The sequence below is a fragment of the Culex quinquefasciatus genome, chromosome 1 (genome assembly GCF_015732765.1).
Source record: "Culex quinquefasciatus strain JHB chromosome 1, VPISU_Cqui_1.0_pri_paternal, whole genome shotgun sequence".
Taxonomy (NCBI): domain Eukaryota; kingdom Metazoa; phylum Arthropoda; class Insecta; order Diptera; family Culicidae; genus Culex; species Culex quinquefasciatus.
The window spans coordinates 62,877,230-62,896,566 of NC_051861.1; the positions used below are offsets into that span (position 1 = coordinate 62,877,230).

Sequence of the window (19,337 nt, forward strand, 5' to 3'; positions counted from 1 at the left end):
ATCTGTGGTCAATAACCTATTGCAAATCTTTTTGAATTCGCTTCAGTGCAGGATCACGAGAACGTTGATACTGTCTTCGGCGAACATTTTTCAGACGAATCAGAAGCTGAAGATCGTCATCAATAATGGGAGAATCAAATTTGACTTGTACTTTAGGAATAGCAATATTCCTAGCATCCAAAATTGCATTAGTTAAAGATTCCAAGGCTGAATCAATATCAGCTTTGGTTTCTAAAACAAAATCATGATTAAAATTATTCTCAATATGATGCTGATACCTGTCCCAATTAGCTTTGTGGTAATTAAACACAGAACTATTGGGTCTGGTAACTGCTTCATGAGAAAGTGAAAAAGTTACTGGAAACTGGAAAAAGTCAGAATCAAAATCAGCATGAGTCACTAAAGGACCACAATACTGACTTTGATTTGTCAAAACCAAATCAATTGTTGATGGATTTCTAACAGAAGAAAAGCAAGTTGGCCCATTCGGATATAAAACCGAATAAAGACCAGAAGTGCAATCTCTGAATAGAATTTTACCATTGGAATTTACTTTTGAATTATTCCAAGATTGGTGTTTGGCATTAAAATCACCGATGATCAAAAATCGAGATCTATGCCGAATAAGTTTATTCCAATCCCCTTTGAAATAATTTTTATTTTCCCCAGTGCATTGAAAAGGCAAATATGCAGCTGCAATCATAATTTTCCCAAAAGAAGTTTCAAGTTCAATGCCCAAACTTTAAGTCACATAACGTGCTATAAGTCATACTACGGTGGATAACTATTGCAACTCCACCGCCATTTCGATTCATTCTGTTATTGGTTATAACTTTATAATCTGGATCACTTTTCAAATAAGTGCCAGTTTTTAAAAATGTTTCGGTTATAACAGCAACATGCACGTTATGAACTCGTAAAAAGTTGAAACACGCTGTTGCCATTGTCGCTGACATCGCCAAGATGTACCGTATGATTCGCGTCCAGCCTGACGACCAGAGACTGCAGAGAATTGTTTGGAGAGACAATGTGGACGAACCCATCCGAATCTACGAGTTGACCACTGTCACGTACGGAACGGCGTCTGCGCCGTATTTAGCGACCAAGTGCTTGCAAAACTCGGTGAGATCGGAGAAAAGACGCACCCATCCGCTGCCAAGGTCCTCAAACGTGACTTCTACGTTGACGACATGTTGGCAGGTGCGCACACGGTCGCTGAAGGAAAAGAGCTAGTCGCCGAAATGGTCGATCTGATGGAATCTGGCGGATTCTCGTTGCGAAAGTGGCACTCAAACTCCCGAGACATCCTGCTCAACGTCCCGGAACATCTTCGCGATGAACGAACTCTGCTAGAACTGGACACGTCTGACGCAACCGTCAAGACGCTCGGGCTCGTCTGGGAGCCCAGTACGGACTGTTTCCGTTTCAGATCGCCAAAGTGGAACGACGTTGCCGTGATCACGAAGCGTGTCGTGGCCTCAGACATGGCCATGATCTTCGACCCGTACGGGCTGATCGGTCCTGTCGTCGTCCAAGCGAAAATCTTCGTGCAGAAGCTGTGGCGCATGGAACTGGACTGGGACGCCGCTCTGCCAGAAGATTTGCAGGAGTACTGGCGAGAATACCGCAGAAATCTAGCCGGTCTAGACAGCCTGTCGATACCCCGCTGGATTGGCACAGGTGCAGATGACCAGAATGTGCAGCTTCACGGGTTCTGCGACGCTTCAGTCAACGCTTACGGTGCGTGCATCTACATCCGAACCGTTTCGGCCAACGGCGACGTCACCGTCCGCTTGCTGACCTCCAAATCCCGCATCGCACCGCTCGAGAACCCGAAGAAGAAGAAGCGTAAGCAGTCGATTCCCCGCTTGGAGCTGGCGTCCGCTCTGCTGCTGGCGCATCTGTACGAGAAAGTGGCCAACGCCATCAACTTCCGAGGAAAAGCGTTCTTCTGGACGGATTCCATGATCGTACGCTGCTGGCTTGCGTCACTGCCGTCCAGATGGAACCAGTTCGTGGCCAACCGTGTGTCCGAGATTCAACACCTGACAGAGAGCGGATCTTGGGACCATGTGCCCGGAATAGAGAACCCAGCTGACATCATTTCTCGCGGCATGACACCGATGCAGCTGCAGTACTCAAAGCTCTGGTTCAACGGTCCTTATTGGCTGAATCTCGACCACCAACACTGGCCGCACGCTCAAGTGCCGAACGCAGCAGACTTCGACCACGAAGAACTGGAGGAACACAACGCTGTCGCTGCAGTTGCACGTGACACCGAGCCCTGCAAACTGTTCACAGCGAATTCGTCGTACACCGTGACAATACGGACGACCGCTGTAATCTGCCGCTTCTGTTTCAACAGCCGTGCGGTGAACAAGCACTGTTGGTCCGTTGACGGCTGAAGAGCTCAAGGTCGCTTTGAAGAAGCTGGTGCGCCTCGCTCAACGAGAATGCTTCCCGGAAGAGTACGATGCTTTGTCCAGAGATCGCGCGATTCCAAGCAACTCCTGCATTGCTGCGCTGAACCCAAGAATCGTCGATGGAATCCTGTGCGTCGGCGGCCGGTTGCAGCACGCCGCAGTCTCGGACAGCCGGAAGCATCCGTACATCCTCGACCATCGTCATCCGTTCACGAAGCTTATCGTCACACACTATCACGAGACCATGTTTCACGCTGGACAATAACTGTTGATCTCTGCTGTGCGTGAGCGGTTCTGGCCGATCAACATCCGCAACCTCGTTCGCGAGGTGATCCACAAGTGTGTCGATTGCTTCCGTGTCAAGCCGAAGGTTCTGGACCAGCTCATGGCGGATCTGCCGCCCGAACGAATCACTCCGTGCACACCGTTCGCACGAGTCGGAGTTGACTACTGCGGACCTTTCAGGTCGCGTACCCGCAGCGCCGAGCTCGCCCAGTGAAGTGCTTCGTTGCCATCTTCGTCTGCCTGGTCACCAAAGCTGTTCACCTAGAACTAGCAGCAGACCTAACGACGCAGGCATTTCTGGCGGCCCTCAAACGGTTCACTGCCCGGCGTGGCAAACCAAAGCTGGTTATGTGCGACAACGCCAAGAACTTCGTCGGCGCAAGACGTGAGCTGAGCGAACTCGCCAAGCTGTTCCTAAGTCAGCAGTTCGAAGAGGAGATTATCCGCGAAACAGCGATCGACAACATCGAGTTCAGAACCCTGGCAACGCTTGAGCCAGCAACAACACGGTGTTCGACGCTCCTCAAGTTTTTTCGATTTTAACGTCGCGAGTTACCAGTTTATCCGCGAAACTGCCTCCCCGAGATGCCGAAGTCCGGCCGGGGCCGTGGCAGCTCGAGTGCGGCCTCGAAACATTCGCGAAGTTCCTCCGCCGGCCGAGTGGTTTGCTTACCACCTTAGCAAACCATCGCCAAAACCACCGCCATCGCTAAAACGAGCGACAGTGTCATCGACAAAAACCTCCTGCACCCGGAATACCGGCCACGTGGGATCTCCCCACGTGGATTCTCTCCACGTAGCCCCGTGAGAACACGTGGGAGAGTCGCCGCCGGTTCCAGCCAGGTGAACGTGCCGAAACTCGACGGCAATAAATCAACGGGTGGAATAATTATCAGCAACCCGTACGAGCCCCTCAGCGGGGAAGAGGAAGAAGATGGCGAAACGACCAGTGACGACGACGACGACAATAGCAACATTCCTGAGTCCAGCGCAAAGGAGAAGAACAAAACGCGATCGCAAGAACGAAGGCCGCCGCCTATCTATTGTCTGGGCCATCTCGCAGACGATATTGATGAGCTCCTCGAGGGCAATAAATATTCTTTGAAGCTAGGCAAAACTGCTGTGCAAGTGATCACACTCGACAAAAAAAGTTTTGCCGATGTGATTGCGACGCTCAAAGCAAATGGCATAAGGCACTACACATTTGACCATGCTGATGACGTCCCCGTGAAGGTTGTCCTTGGTGGGTATATGGATCGCCCCATTTCGCAGCTGGAGGAACACCTCCAAAATGCGAAAGTACGACCGCGGGAGATAAAAGTGCTCTCGCGCAAGACAACAGAGACAGGTACGCACACGCTGTACTTGTTGTACTTCAACCGCGGCACCGTCAAGATCCAGGACCTGCGGCGGATTAAAACGTTGGACGGGTTTTGGGTAAACTGGCGGTTTTACTCGAAACACCCAAACGACGCAGCGCAATGTCACCGTTGCCAGAAGTACGGCCACGGCTCGCGACACTGCAACCTCCAGCCGCGTTGTGTGAAATGCGGTGGCACACACCTTTCTGAGATGTGTTCACTGCCACGGAAGGTGGATTTGGGGGACGACGCAGCCCAAACCAAGCCGCGCATCAAGTGCGCCAACTGCGAAGGTAATCATACCAGCAATTACCGTGGATGCAGCGCACGGAAAGCATACATTGAGGACCAGGAAAAGAGGAAGAAGAAACCGGCAGCGTCCCGCCCTCCTCACCGCAGTACGAGCACAACCGTTCCTGCAGCTGGGCAGCGTACGGTCCCGTCGAACAATTCAACGCCTCCTCCTGGCTGGGGACGATCTTTTGCCAGCGTCGTTGCCGGTTGCGGCGATTCGGCGCAGCAAGAAATAACTGGCGAAGATCTTTTCACCCTGCCAGAGTTCTTCACTCGCGGGTGAGATGCTGACGCGGTTCAAGGCCTGCCGTAACAAGGCGGAACAATTCATGGCTTTAGGCGAATTAATGATCAAGTACATCTATACTCGATAAATTTGAACTGTGATCTAGTTGTAAGCTTTTCTCCCCTATCCTTTTTCCTTAGTAACTCTAGTAAGTTTTTTGAAACTTTTCTTACTTTTTGTTAAGCCCATAGCCAAAACAATAATTCCTCCAACATGGACTAGTGTAACACACAGCTGCAAGGAACTCCAAAACTCTGTATTGTACACAAATTGAACTTATTGTAACTTGTTTATTCAAAAATAAAAACTGAATTGAATTGAACAACATCGAGTTCAAGTTCATTCCCGCTCGCTCGCCGAACTTCGGCGGCCTCTGGGAGTCCGCGGTGAAGAGCTTCAAGTTGCTGTTCAAACGTACGATCGGGCTGCACACCCTGCTGTACGACGAGTTCCAGACTGTGCTGGTCCAGATCGAAGCGATCCTCAACTCGCGACCGCTCACGCCGCTCAGCAACGACCCCGCAGACTTCGAAGCGCTGACCCCAGGACACTTCCTGATCCAACGTCCACTCACTGCGATTCCTGAGCCAAACCTCGACCACATTCCCGAGAACAGATTGTAAGTAAAGTAAGTAAATCTTTCCCAGTTCCTGAGGGGAACACCCGTGAAGAGTATCGGGTTAATGTTAACATTTCATAGGTCGCCTCCCTAAGGTGTCGTGATAAGGTCCAGTTTGTGACGATACACTACCTTCCCTTTACTAAGCAATCGAATCCAGAAGGGAAAAGATCACCAGTTGTGTTGGTCCGAGCCGGGATTTGAACCCCGATCTACCGCTTACGAGGCGGAAGCGTTACCACTAGGCTACGTGGCTCGGCCTGGCAAACTGTCCAGCGGTACACGCAGCAGCTCTGGAAGAAGTGGTCAAATCTCTACCTGTCGGACCTGCACAACCGCACGAAGTGGACAAAGCAAAAAGACAACGTTGCTGTAGGAACCATGGTCCTGCTGAAGGACGAGAATCTCCCGCCGTTGAAGTGGCAGCTCTGCGCGTTTCCGATATCCACCCGGGAGCTGACGGCAATATCCGTGTCGTCACGGTGCGCACAAAGGACGGCAGCTATCAGCGTGCGATCTCTAAGATCTGCATTCTGCCGATCCGTGACAACCTTTCTACTGCGCAAGGGGAGAACTAGGACTCCTCCAACGGCGGAGGTCGGAAGGCCTCCGCACACCAGTTAAGTTATGTATTGTTTCGAATTTTGCCGGGAACCGTGGTGTAGGGGTAAGCGTGGTTGCCTCTCACCCAGTCGGCCTGGGTTCGATCCCAGACGGTCCCGGTGGCATTTTTCGAGACGAGATTTGTCTGATCACGTCTTCCGTCGGAAGGAAGTAAATGTTGGTCCCGAACTAACCTAAAAAAGGTTAGGTCGTTAGCTCAGTCCAGGTGTAGGAGTCGTCTCCCTGGGTCCTGTCTCGGTGGAGTCGCTGGTAGGCAGTTGGACTAACAATCCAATGGTCGTCAGTTCGAATCCCGGGGTGGATGGAAGCTAAGGTGTAAAAGAGGTTTGCAATTGCCTCAACAATCAAGCCTTCGGACACCTAGTTTCGAGTAGGAATCTCGCAATCGAGAACGCCAAGGCAATGCTGTAGAGCGAATAATTTGAATTTGATTATTTTTTTTTGTTTCAAATTTCAAAAAGTTTACCGAATCTTTTTCCTCCAGAGTCGCCACCCTGTCTGCACCCAGACCTGCGGGTCGTTCTGCGCTCGGAGGCCATCAAAAAGATCGGAACTTTCCGAAATGCTCTGAGGTAACCTGTTTTGTTTCGGTGGTGGTTTGCATGAAGATGTTTGCTTGCGATCTGGATGGCAAAGGCCCAGCACAGTTTACGGTTACGGATAACAGCGGCGCACAGCGCCATTTCAGTCGCAACGACTGCTCCCAGTTCTGAACCTAGCTAATTCTGTTCCACGTTTGGAACTCTTCGGAGGATCCCTTAGATCAAATTTTTCGGTGATAAATTCATCATATTCGTGTTCCTGAGACAATTTCACATTAGAAACATGCATAAAAATGTTTATTTTGATCCATTTTAATCCTTTAAAAAATGAAAGTTAAAAAAAATTATGAAGCTGCTTTTTTTCTGGTGTCATCTAGTATCCTTTGAAACGAGCTTGATTTTCAATGAATGTGAATCGAAGATTTTTTTAAACTTTTATTTTTTAAAGGGTTAAAATGGATCAAAATAAACATTTTTATGCATGTTGTTATTGTGAAATTGTCTCAGAAACACGAATATGAGAAAATTATCACCAGAAAATGGGATCTAAGGGGTCCCCCGAGCAAAAAATTTACAACCAAAAACTTCACTAAAAGTAAAAGTGTCTATTTAATATGTTAAACTGCCTTACCCAAAGCGTTCTGTAACTTACGGGTTGTCCGACTACTGAGCGTCACAGAGACTCCCAGAGTTCAAGCCCTCAGGGTCGGCACGCCTTTAGTCAAGTCGCGCAGCTGGGGAATGCTTGTGATGTCCAATGTAAAACTCCAGGTGTGCGGTCCAAAACTCTACACACTTTATTCTCTCTCTCTACACTTCTCTTTATTCCTCCCACTTTCTTACAGACTAATCTGACCTTTTCCTTTTCTTCTTCTTCGGGGCCCCGTCGTCGATCGCAGCTCGCCGGCGATGTCCACCTTCCTGTTCCTGCTACACACTTCCGCTCCCTCCTTCTTCTCCTTCTTCACTTCCGCTTCTTCAAGCTGGCGCACGCGTGCACGACCGCTTGCCGTCCAAGGTGGTTCTCCTACGGCGCGTCGTCGATGGACCCGTCCGCTGCTCGTCCTGGCCTCACCACAGATGGTTACGGCTGTGGCCTTCGGTACACCGTCGAGGGTGCCCGGAATCCCCGGATAGGCACAGGTCGAGCAGGTTATCCCGGTAACGGTTGCGTTCGGGGAGACTCGAGGTGGTTTGAGTCCCCGGTAGGTGTCAGCGACACGGGTGAGCCGTCGTTGGTACTGAGACGGTTATCACCAAACACAAGGGTCCTGGTGTCCTCCAAATCAACTCCTGCACTCTAGCAACTCGGCGTTGCTCTCCTACTGGTCCAGCCGGTGATGTTGGGCACTGATGGGCACTACTGGGCACTATTAAAAGTCACTTGGCAGAACAGATGGTAGTCGACAGATCTGTTCGCTTTGGCGTCGTCCGGGGAATAGAACGATTCCGCGGACTCCCAGAATGATGGCGGTCCTGGTTCTTCCCTTGCCTCCTCCTCTTCATCCGAGCCTTCACCCTGATCCCCATCCTTCCTGTCACGACTCCTTTCGCCTCCCCGCCCACAGCTAACAGCTCCTCTGGTGGCGGGTTATGGAAGTTCGTTGGTAGCGCTGGCTGCACACTGGGATGTTGTTGGTGGACGATGAGCCGGGTCTTCGCTGGGAGAAAACCACCAGACACACAAACACTACCCAAGCATGGTATTTTAACGAATTTACTACGCGATAGCCGCGGAGACCTTCACTAGTGAAGTCCCGACGGTTACACTCTCCCCCAGCTCGGGTAAAAAAAATACTTGAGAGCAAGGATTTTTTTTGCAACTCAAAAATTCGTTTTATTTGTGAATTTTTTGCGAGTCCCCAACCGGTGCGGCCTAGCTGAACCTTCCGAACCAAGCATAATGAACACAGGACCGGAATTCACTACCTTTACGGTAGCTCATGAAACATTTCACCATTCAAATCTGACCTCTAACATCCAAAAATATAACATCCAAAATATATATAAACATGTGAGATTTGCGAAGTATTGTGATCGGAATTATCGGGGTCATAAGGCTTCAACGAAGGATTAAATCCCTCTCCGCGCTGCTTAGCAGGTCGAACCTGTGTACTGGCCCTCAACGTATATTTCAACTCCGGCCTCCAGCGAATAATCCATCTATATACTTCGTGGTAACTCACCAATTGTTGAAAAGGTAATTAGCAAAAACATTAAAATTAACGAAATCACTACAAGAAAATAAATTAAATAACACATGCACATGAACATTTTAAAATTCAATAAATAGCATGCAAATAAATAGATTAAAAAAAATGAATAAGTTTATGACTGGGGCTCCGGAGCAATTATATACAAAAGTAAAGTCATGTGTGGCTATACATGAAATATTTCAACGTTGTCGGAGTTGCGTTTTAGTACATTATCTCGAGATCTCGTTATCACCGTTGTGTCTGTGTGCATGCGATCTTATCAGGGAACTCACAGAATCTGTCAATCATCTGTCACTAAAATGTGTTAAAGCAACATGTGAAAAGTGTGTTGAGATTTTAATTGGAGAATTTTTGGGTGCGCGCGGGGCGAAAATCGGTTTTATCATGTTTATTTTCGTACGAAATTTAATGGCCATGTTGATCTCTGTGGATAACAACGATTTTCGCTTGGTAATCCCTGAAAATTCCCTTATAAAACTCAACACTAAACTCTATGACTATGAAAACGTAAGTATGGTGAACAGTAGCAATCTATGTTTCCCGATTGATAATTGACAGGATATTTTATAATTTGAAAATTCTAGTGATCGTGACATAAACAGTGAATAGTTTCCCTAACAAGTCCGCCTCTTCCCTTTAAACACATTCACACACACTGCTGCAGATCAAATTATGTTTACGATCTTGCATGCAAGTTATGTAAGCGCGCACAGGATGAAATGCACTTGCACTCTCTCCCTCTCATTCATTCATAGAAAACTTTCACAACTCCTCTCTCCTCTCCGTTCATTCATAAATATTCTTCTACTGGTACCTGATTTTAAAATCATTCAAAACAAATTAAAACGATAAATTCATTGATTTTTCAACTTTTGTGCTAGCTTTTTTGGAACGATCCTTGATTTGTCGTACGTGGTGTACCTAATGACACCCACGTACTGGTTCCTAAGTGCGGTGCATCCACTATGCCACCTACTTTTTTGGATTTTCCTGACATTTCTCGCCCGAAAGCTGCAGACCTTCTTGGAGTTGACAAACTGGAGTAGTCGGTTGGTTTAGGAAAAAGGTTTGATCATAACTCGTACCGTACCTCAATTTTAATCCGCGGTTCAGCTTTCGGTGACTAAATCTAGGTTTTGTTTTAGGTCCTTTACGCCTTGAGATCGGCAGCCGAGAACACGCCGAGGGACTTTCCGTTCAAGTCCGACACCTCGTACGAGCTGGTGCCCTTCTTACGGACGATGATGCACGGTGTGTACTGGGGTCCGAGCTTAGCGTTGTATTGGTCTCCTGCCGACGACTGCCGAAAGCTTTTTTTATACACACGCTGACCCACATCGAAACTTGGTGAGTATCGCTGGTGTCTAAGGTCGTACTTCCGTTTCGTCTCCTCGTGAGCTTTTTTCAGCTGCTCTCTCACGAACTCATAAATTCTCTGCGTTACTCCGTCGAATTTTTTCATTCTCTCTTCCTTGCTGAGTTCTTGCTCCTTCTCAAGCCTGTGATCCGATCCCTTACTGATGATCTCGTGACCAAAAACGACGCAATGCGGACTAAATTTAGTCGTCGAGTGAATGGTGTTATTAAGCACGAACTCGATTTCCGACAATTTTGTGTCCCAAAGCTTCTGGTCAAGCTTACGTACGATCGAATCATGGCGTTGATGGTGCGGTTAAGACGTTCCACCGGGTTCGCCTGACTTCGGTGCCGCGCATTAGCCCAGTGTTGAACCTCATAACGTTCCAGCAAACTCTGGAACTCTTTCGACAAAAACGTCGTCGCGTTGTCACTGATTAGGATTTGGGGAGTGGACAGTCGTCGAAACCACAACTCCTCCAGAATCTTGCATGCACTAATCGCAGAAATCTTTTTCACGGGAACAAGCAGGCAATATTTAGAAAAAGATCCATGATCACTAATAAATGGGCGTTGCCCTGCTTGCTCCGTGGCAGAGACTGGATATAGTCGATGCATATGATCTGGAAGGGTCGCGTAGCAACACGCTGTTTCCCCATTTCCGGCGCAGTTGACTTCGTAGACGGTTTGTTTACTTTGCACGGCTCGCACTTCGCGATGTACTTCCTAACATCCGATGACAACCGTGGCCAGTAGTACCGTTGCTTGATCTTCTCAACACACTTGTCAAATCCAATGTGGAGATTCTCGTCGTGTTCTTCTTTCAATATCCGGTTTCTCAGCGAGACTGGAATACACTGTTTCCACTCGAAACGATAGTCCATAACGTCAGACTTTGCTGCGACAAACTTGTAGAGCTTGCTGTCCTCGATCCGGAAGTCCGTGTACTTCTCGGGATCGTCCTTAACGGCGGCGAATAATTTCCGGTACCAACCGTCCTCGGGCTCTTCTTCAAGACTCTCGATGGATCGGGAGAGCGCGTCCGGAACAATGTTGTCCTTGCCTTTGCGATGCTTAATCTCCATGTCGTATTGTTGGAGGAGGATACTCCACCGACTCAACCGAGAAGAAGACCGCCACTTAGATCGCATAATAAAAGTCAGGGCTGAAGAATCGGTCACCAAGTTGAACCTCGTACCTTCAATGTAACACCTGAACTTTTCTATGCTTCGAAGTGCGGCTAAACCTTCCTTCTCGGCTGCGTGGTAGTGGAGTTCCGCCCCCTTCAATTTCTCAGAAAAGTAAGCAATCACTTTCTCCTCCCCATTATGCACCTGTGTGAGGACGCCAGCGATAGCGTTGTCCGACGCGTCCGTTTGGACGGTGAATGGAAGCGTAAAGTTAGGATTTGCCATCACAGGGGCAGAAATGAGCCGCTCTTTGATGGTCTTAAATGCACAATCAGCTGCCGTGTTCCAAACCACCCTCTTTGGCTTATTTTTCAATAAGTCAGTGAGAGGTGATGTAATTTCACTAAAATTTGCGATGAACCGTCGGTAATAATTGGCCATACCGAGGAATCGACGTAATTGTCTTACCGAGTGAGGAACCTGATATCCGATGATCGCTTGGACACGATCAGGATTAGGTCGTAGCCCATCTTGGGACAGAATGTACCCAAGATACGGTAACTCCTGGCAGCAAAATTTTGATTTTTGAAGATTAATGCATAAGTTGGCTTCCTTCAAACGTTTCGCTAGCTCCCTCAACCTTTGCACATGCTCGTCAAACGTTTGACTCGCAACGACGATGTCGTCTAAATAAACGAAAATCGCCGGCTCTAACGCACCATGACCTAGGACTTTGTCCATCAATTTACTAAGCGAGGCGGGACTATTGACCAACCCAAACGGAAGCCGTTTGAATTGGAACAGCCCCATGCCTGGTATCATAAAAGCTGTGTACTTCCTTGACTCTGAATCAAGCGGAACCTGTAAGAAGGCTTGTGACAGGTCGATGGTGGACAGATATTTCACCGGACTGAGATGACTCAAGATCCGGTTCTGGTGCGGTAATGGGTACGCATCCCTTTTGTTCGCTCATTAAGTTTTCTCGCATCCAAACAAAGTCTGATTTCGTCCGTATCGCGTTTTTAACTGGAACAACCGGAAGTGCCCAGTCGGACTCCGACGGTTCGATAATCCCTTCACGAATCATCTTCTCGACTGCTAGGTGGATCTTCCGATGGATCTCCGGACTCCACGGATAAGGGTTCTGCCTCACCGGATCCGCGTTAACAAATTCTTCTTTCAATTCTATCTTGTGTTCCATTTTGTTGGTCTGGTTCAAGAGGCCTGGCTCCGCCACCAGAAACAGTTTTCTAATCTCCTCCAGCTCGCGGTTCTGTTCGTCTGACAACGTTTTCGTCGTCCAGACCTTCGTGTGCCCCATCATCCAAAATTTCAATCATCTCGTTCTGTACTGCTGGTCGAATTCCAAATTTCAACCAGAAATCGTAGCCTAAAACACATCTACGGTGCAGTTTTGGGGCGATCAGGACATTCAGCAATTTTGTGCAGCCGTTGAACGTAAATGGAATCTCTACACTCCCAATGACTTCCAAATCATCCCCCGCGGCTGTTTTCAAGTTGACATCCGAAGGTTCAAGCTTCAGATTCAACGCTTTCATGATCTTCTTCGCACCGACCCCTAGAACTGTCCGTTGTGCTCCGCTGTCCAGAAGCCCAATTACGCCAATCCCCATGAGCTAGACTCTCGTGAATGGCCTGGCGTCTCCACTGAGTTTGACGAGCATCGAAGCAATCTCGTCGCTCTCGGTGACCTGGCCCACCTGCGAGTATCCTAACTCCTGAAGTGTGGCTGACACGTCTTCTTCTTCAGCAAGAGGTCTTTCGGCTTCGTTGATGCGACTGCTCTGCCTCACTGAGCAGTCCGTCGCACGTTTTTGATTCACAAAAGGACAATCTTTGGTTGGAAACCTGGAAAACCACAGTTCTCACAGAAAGTTTTCCTCGTCTCGTCACAGTCCTGGAACCTATGTCCTTCATCGTGGCAGTTGAAACATACACCCTTTTAATAGGAATGTACGCCTTCAAAATCCTTTGAAGGGGGTCAGTTCCGCTCGGACCTGGTCTTGATTCCTCCGGTTTTCGCTCCGGTCCTGAACCACTCTCCTGCTTCGCCGATGGTTTCGGTTGGAATTGAGGTTTCCCACCTGAAGGAGGAGGTTTTCCACCTTGTTGGGTTGAGAAACTCTGTTTAATCGGTGGTTTGTAGTTTGGGTTGAAGTTTTTTCCTTGGTAACCAGTCTTTTGGCCACCTTGATTCTCCTGAAAACGGTTCTCCTGAAAACGGTTCCCTCCATTTCCGCCTCTCTGGTACGACTGCTGCTGTCCAATTTCCTCGATCTTTGAGTTCCTCCTAGGTGGGTAGTTGTTTTCTTTAGAGCAGTTCTCTAGGATTTCGGTCATTCGATTTTTTTTGTATTTTTTAATCCGACTGAAACTTTTTTGGTGCCTTCGGTATGCCCAAAGAAGCCATTTTGCATCATTAGTTTGTCCATATAATTTTCCATACAAATTCGGCAGCTGTCCATACAAAAATGATGTATGAAAATTCAAAAATCTGTATCTTTTGAAGGAATTTTTTGATCGATTTGGTGTCTTCGGCAAAGTTGTAGGTATGGATACGGACTACACTGGAAAAAAATACACGGTAAAAAAATTTGGTGATTTTTTTATTTAACTTTTTATCACTAAAACTTGATTTACAAAAAACACTATTTTTAATTTTTTTTATTTTTTGATATGTTTTAGAAGGCATAAAATGCCAACTTTTCAGAAATTTCCAGGTTGTGCAAAAAATCACTGACCGAGTTATGAATTTTTTAATCAATACTGATTTTTTCAAAAAATCGAAATTTTGGTCGTAAAAATTTTTCAACTTCATTTTTCGATGTAAAATCAAATTTGCAATCAAAAAGTACTTTACTGAAATTTTGATAAAGTGCACCGTTTTCAAGTTATAGCCATATTTAAGTGACTTTTTTGAAAATAGTCGCAGTTTTTCATTTTTTTAAATTAGTGCACATGTTTGCCCAGTTTTGAAAAAAATATTTTTGAAAAGCTGAGAAAATTCTCTATATTTTGCTTATTTGGACTTTGTTGATACGACCTTTAGTTGCTGAGATATTGCAATGCAAAGGTTTAAAAACAGGAAAATTGATGTTTTCTAAGTTTCACCCAAACAACCCACCATTTTCTATCGTCAATATCTCAGCAACTAATGGTCCGATTTTCAATGTTAATATATGAAACATTTGTGAAATTTTCCGATCTCTTCGAAAAAAATATTTTTGGAATTTTCAAATCAAGACTAACATTTCACAAAGGCCAAACATTCAATATTACGCCCTTTTAAAATCCATACCTACAACTTTGCCGAAGACACCAAATCGATCAAAAAATTCCTTCAAAAGATACAGATTTTTGAATTTTCATACATCATTTTTGAATGGACAGCTGCCGAATTTGTATGGAAAATTATATGGACAAACTAATGATGCAAAATGGCTTCTTTGGGCATACCGAAGGCACCAAAAAAGTTTCAGCCGGATTAAAAAATACAAAAATTAAAATTGAAGAAAAAAGACCGATTTCGTAGAGAATTGCTCTTTAGTGTTGTTATTGTAAATCTGCCAGTTTATAGAATCAAACTGTTTTCCAAATTCACGCATAGTTGGAATTGTTTTGATTTTGGCGGCAAGCATCGCCGTCTTGCAATCCTCCCTGGTGTTCCTGAACAATAGCTTAAACTTCCGATCCAAATCCCACTGAATCGACATGTTCCGGAAAATTCGCACCATGTCCAGATAATAATCCTGGAATTTTCTTTCGGACCTTGTTTCCGCATGGTCGCCTGGCGCTCGTACTGGTAGTCAATGTCCACGGGCAAGAACTCATTCTTAAGTTCTTCTACCAAATTTTTCCACGTCCTCAGCTCGTTGTTACTATTGACTTCCATGAACCACGCCCTCGCTTTACGCGTAAACAGGTGATGTGCAGACATGAAAAGCTCGTCGTCATCAAACTTCTCCGATCTCGCGTTAAATTCTACCTCCTTAATGAACTCATTCAACCTTCTACCGTTGTCCATCCCGTCGTACGTCACAGACCATTTGTGCACCGGCAACCGCCTGTTGTTCGAGACCTTGTCCGATCCGCTCCCCGACGCCTGGTTGAACTTTGAATTTTGTTCACTACCCCTGAGACTGTCGAACGATCCATACTTTTTCTTGATCCATTCACAAAAATCAACAGATTTCTGCGCTTTTTCTTGCTCACTTTGCAGAGAGTCCTCATTCACCTGTGTGCTGTTGGAAGCTTTCTCTCTCAATGCCTTTGTTGCGACAGCGTTGCTCGCTTCTAACACTGCCATTCGCTCCATCAGCAGAGCCACCGTATTCATCAACTTCTCATTTTCATTCATAAGTCCTGAGACGATCTCATTCGCAGTCTTATTGGGTTGTTTACTTCCACCAGTTACACCAATCTCTGCCAGCTTGTTAAGCTCATCTACACTCACGCTCTCTCCAAACACTCCAATTTCTCCAATCACTCTATTATCCTCACTCACTTCTGACACTCTCTGCGATTCTTGTTCTCCCTCAGCTATGTCTTCGTTCAACCCGATCTCATCCTCCTCCTGATTCTCTCCAGGTTCTCCATCCTCCCGAAGTTTGCGTAAGCTTTCATTCAAAATCGAAAGTTCAGCATTCCGCACCTCCGGATGAGGAGAGAACAGAGAAAAATATACTCTCAACATTTTCAAACATTCGCTCGCCATCATACCAATGCTACCCAAATCTGCTTCCTCTTTCGCGTGAGCTTTTGCTCGCTCTAAACGGAACAAGCAGTGGAGTAGCCTAGTCTTCCAATTTTGATCAGGAACCTTTTTTTTCTTAGGACCTTCCAAAGCCAAAATTATTTGTGACACTTTTTCGTCACAACACCGTAATTCAAACAACAACGAACTCCAACCTGGTTTATAATTATTTTCTCGATTTTCTCTTTCAGTTCTCAACATTCCACGCAACATACGAATGCATTGACTGCGCGACACTCCTGCTGTGTTGACTTCGCGGATGGTTAATTCATGCTGCAACTCATCATCAAGCAAATGATTTGCATCCATCGAGTAGTATTGGGCTCGAAGAGTATCGTGTTCCATTTTGAAAATGCGTAGGAAAATCAACAAATTTAAAATTTAAAAAGAACGATCACTACAAATTGAAACAAAAAAATAAATTAACAAAAATTTTAATTGAAATTAGTACGTAAGTTTGTAAAGAAGCTTTCGTCCAAACGAATTGCTTCTGTGGCTAATAAATGCTCACTTTTCTTGTTGTTTTATTTCAACTATCCGAACGATCACCACACACAGACAAAACAATGTGCTCCAAACAATCTAAATTCAATTTAATCCTTAACAACTTCGACCTTCTTTTCAACAATCGCCCTTCTCACACAATTTTGGACATCAGAACCCCTTCAGTGAAAAATGGAATGATCAATCGCAGTGTAAAGAGAATGTAATTTGGTCGCACTTGTGCGAACGTTATGCTAGGCTGGCTGGGTGTTTTCCCAGAGACGCCTGCGTTGGTTGGTTCTTCACAAGCAATTCTTCCCAAGCTGGATTACCCTTGAAAACTGACTAAAGGTCAAATTTTTGTTGGGCGCCAAAGTGTAACTTACGGGTTGTCCGACTACTGAGCGTCACAGAGACTCCCAGAGTTCAAGGCCCTCAGGGTCGGCACGCCTTTAGTCAAGTCGCGCAGCTGGGGAATGCTTGTGATGTCCAATGTAAAACTCCAGGTGTGCGGTCCAAAACTCTACACACTTTATTCTCTCTCTACACTTCTCTTTATTCCTCCCACTTTCTTACAGACTAATCTGACCTTTTCCTTTTCTTCTTCTTCGGGGCCCCGTCGTCGATCGCAGCTCGCCGGCGATGTCCACCTTCCTGTTCCTGCTACACACTTCCGCTCCCTCCTTCTTCTCCTTCTTCACTTCCGCTTCTTCAAGCTGGCGCACGCGTGCACGACCGCTTGCCGTCCAAGGTGGTTCTCCTACGGCGCGTCGTCGATGGACCCGTCCGCTGCTCGTCCTGGCCTCACCACAGATGGTTACGGCTGTGGCCTTCGGTACACCGTCGAGGGTGCCCGGAATCCCCGGATAGGCACAGATCGAGCAGGTTATCCCGGTAACGGTTGCGTTCGGGGAGACTCGAGGTGGTTTGAGTCCCCGGTAGGTGTCAGCGACACGGGTGAGCCGTCGTTGGTACTGAGACGGTTATCACCAAACACAAGGGGTCCTGGTGTCCTCCAAATCAACTCCTGCACTCTAGCAACTCGGCGTTGCTCTCCTACTGGTCCAGCCGGTGATGTTGGGCACTGATGGGCACTACTGGGCACTATTAAAAGTCACTTGGCAGAACAGATGGTAGTCGACAGATCTGTTCGCTTTGGCGTCGTCCGGGGAATAGAACGATTCCGCGGACTCCCAGAATGATGGCGGTCCTAGTTCTTCCCCTTGCCTCCTCCTCTTCATCCGAGCCTTCACCCTGATCCCCATCCTTCCTGTCGCGACTCCTTTCGCCTCCCCGCCCACAGCTAACAGCTCCTCTGGTGGCGGGTTATGGAAGTTCGTTGGTAGCGCTGGCTGCACACTGGGATGTTGTTGGTGGACGATGAGCCGGGTCTTCGCTGGGAGAAACCACCAGACACACAAACACTACCCAAGCATGGTATTTTAACGAATTTATTACGCGATAGCCGCGGAGACCTTCACTAGTGAAGTCCCGACGGTTACAGTTCTCAGTCTTAAATGGTAGTCCCAGATGTCCCCTACAAGCTGCAGGTCGAACCGAGTTCGAACCAAGAACCCTTTCAGATGCATTTTGAATTTTGAAAATAAATTGAATTTTGCCTAAGTTATAGCCTTTTTAAGATTTTTGACGTTTTTGAACCTTTAAACTTTGTGTCCTGATTTTCCCTCTTCCCGTTGACCTAGAGTGCTCATATTTTGTCCAGATGCTAGTTTTATATGTACAAACAACCTCTGAAAATTTCAGGCAGATTGGTGAGGTCCAAACGACGTCCCATACAAAGGGGTATGCCCTGTTCGTGGACTCGCTCTTAAATGCGAAAATTTAATACATTAAGGCCAGTTTCACGCCCCTCGTTTCTACCTGTATTGTGTAATTGAAAACTTTAAATAGCCGTATCTCAAAACAGCCCTATTTATTTTTGAATTTGACCTCACCATCGTATTCCCGTCCGAGTTTACATAAGAATCTTTTATCGACAGAAAGGAATATGTTTCGTTCCAGAGATATCGAATTTTAAAGTTTTAAGTAATTGAGATTACCTAAATTAGCTACACTCGCCGCCTCTGCTAGATGCACTAAGTCGTGCTGATGAATAATTACTAATTGTAATTAATTAATTGTTCTGTAAGATGAATTATTTTTATAATTTATTTTAAAATTTAAATTACGAAAGGTCTATCGTTTTTTGACCCATAGTCACCCCCACTGACGGTACCCAATTTACAACATCACGGCGGAAGGCAATTATTATTGAAATAGAATGTACCTGAAATGGCGCACGGTACTTTACCTCCTAAGCCTTTTAATTGCAATGAATACTGATTAAAGGGGTCGTCCATGAAATATTTCACAATATTTGAGGACCCACCCACCCTTACAACCCCCTCCCTCCTCCTAATTTATTTAACAAAGATAATAACATTATTTTCAGTATGCGGCGTCCATAAAGTATGGCACACTAAAATCAGCAAAAAATAACCCCTCCCCCTATGCCACATATTGTCACGCAACCCGGGGGGGGGCCCTTGAAAAGTCCGGCACGTTTTGTAATTTGTTTTTTTACATTTTTACTTTCTTTAGTTCTGAGTTCAATCAATGCCTTGTATCATGTTTGATTTATGAGTTAAGCTTATCAAACATCAAATAACTTTTGTAAATATTTTAAGCCTGAATTTTCTTTTTTCTATTTCCAGTACCCTTGGTATCCTTACACAGTTAGTTGCATATACCTAGCTCGACTAATTTCAGCACAACCGATAAGCAGAAAATAACAAAATTTACGGTTGATTTGGCTGACGAGTGTTAGGTAGTGCGATTCTCGGCATACTGCAAAATAAGTTCATTGTGTTTTTACTGGATAAGGTACAACAAGTGCATTATTTATATAAAACATTTGAAAAATCAGGCCTAAATAAATAACATT

General features: G+C 46.2%; 1 protein-coding gene and 1 long non-coding RNA gene across 4 annotated transcripts; both read left to right on the top strand.

Moving 5' to 3' along the window:
- The first annotated feature begins 1,241 nt into the window (after positions 1–1,241).
- Positions 1,242–5,892, top strand: LOC119769976. Its single transcript, XM_038263940.1, has 5 exons — positions 1,242–2,372; positions 2,428–2,646; positions 2,889–3,173; positions 4,976–5,268; positions 5,514–5,892. Exons 1-5 carry the CDS (start codon positions 1,242–1,244, stop codon positions 5,890–5,892), a joined length of 2,307 nt encoding a protein of 768 aa, XP_038119868.1.
- Positions 5,893–8,961: 3,069 nt separating this feature from the next.
- Positions 8,962–16,443, top strand: LOC119766070. Of its 3 annotated transcripts, none has more exons than XR_005276943.1 (4): positions 8,962–8,973; positions 9,601–9,716; positions 9,796–9,997; positions 16,102–16,443. It is a non-coding gene; the product is annotated as an uncharacterized LOC119766070 (long non-coding RNA). The 3 variants fall into 3 exon arrangements; XR_005276942.1 differs by lacking the exon at positions 8,962–8,973 and adding an exon at positions 8,980–9,100; XR_005276941.1 differs by lacking the exon at positions 8,962–8,973 and adding an exon at positions 9,141–9,157 and having other exon boundaries at positions 9,532–9,716.
- The last annotated feature ends 2,894 nt before the right edge of the window (positions 16,444–19,337 follow it).

Bases quoted from the DNA above. Each gene is read 5' to 3' on its own strand.
- LOC119769976 (XM_038263940.1), top strand. From the start codon at position 1,242: ATGGTCGATCTGATGGAATCTGGCGGATTCTCGTTGCGAAAGTGGCAC. The intron at 3,174-4,975 runs ATCGAGTTCAGA...GAATTGAACAAC, and splicing joins GCGAAACAGCGATCGACAAC to ATCGAGTTCAAGTTCATTCC. The intron at 5,269-5,513 runs GTAAGTAAAGTA...CGTTACCACTAG, and splicing joins CACATTCCCGAGAACAGATT to GCTACGTGGCTCGGCCTGGC.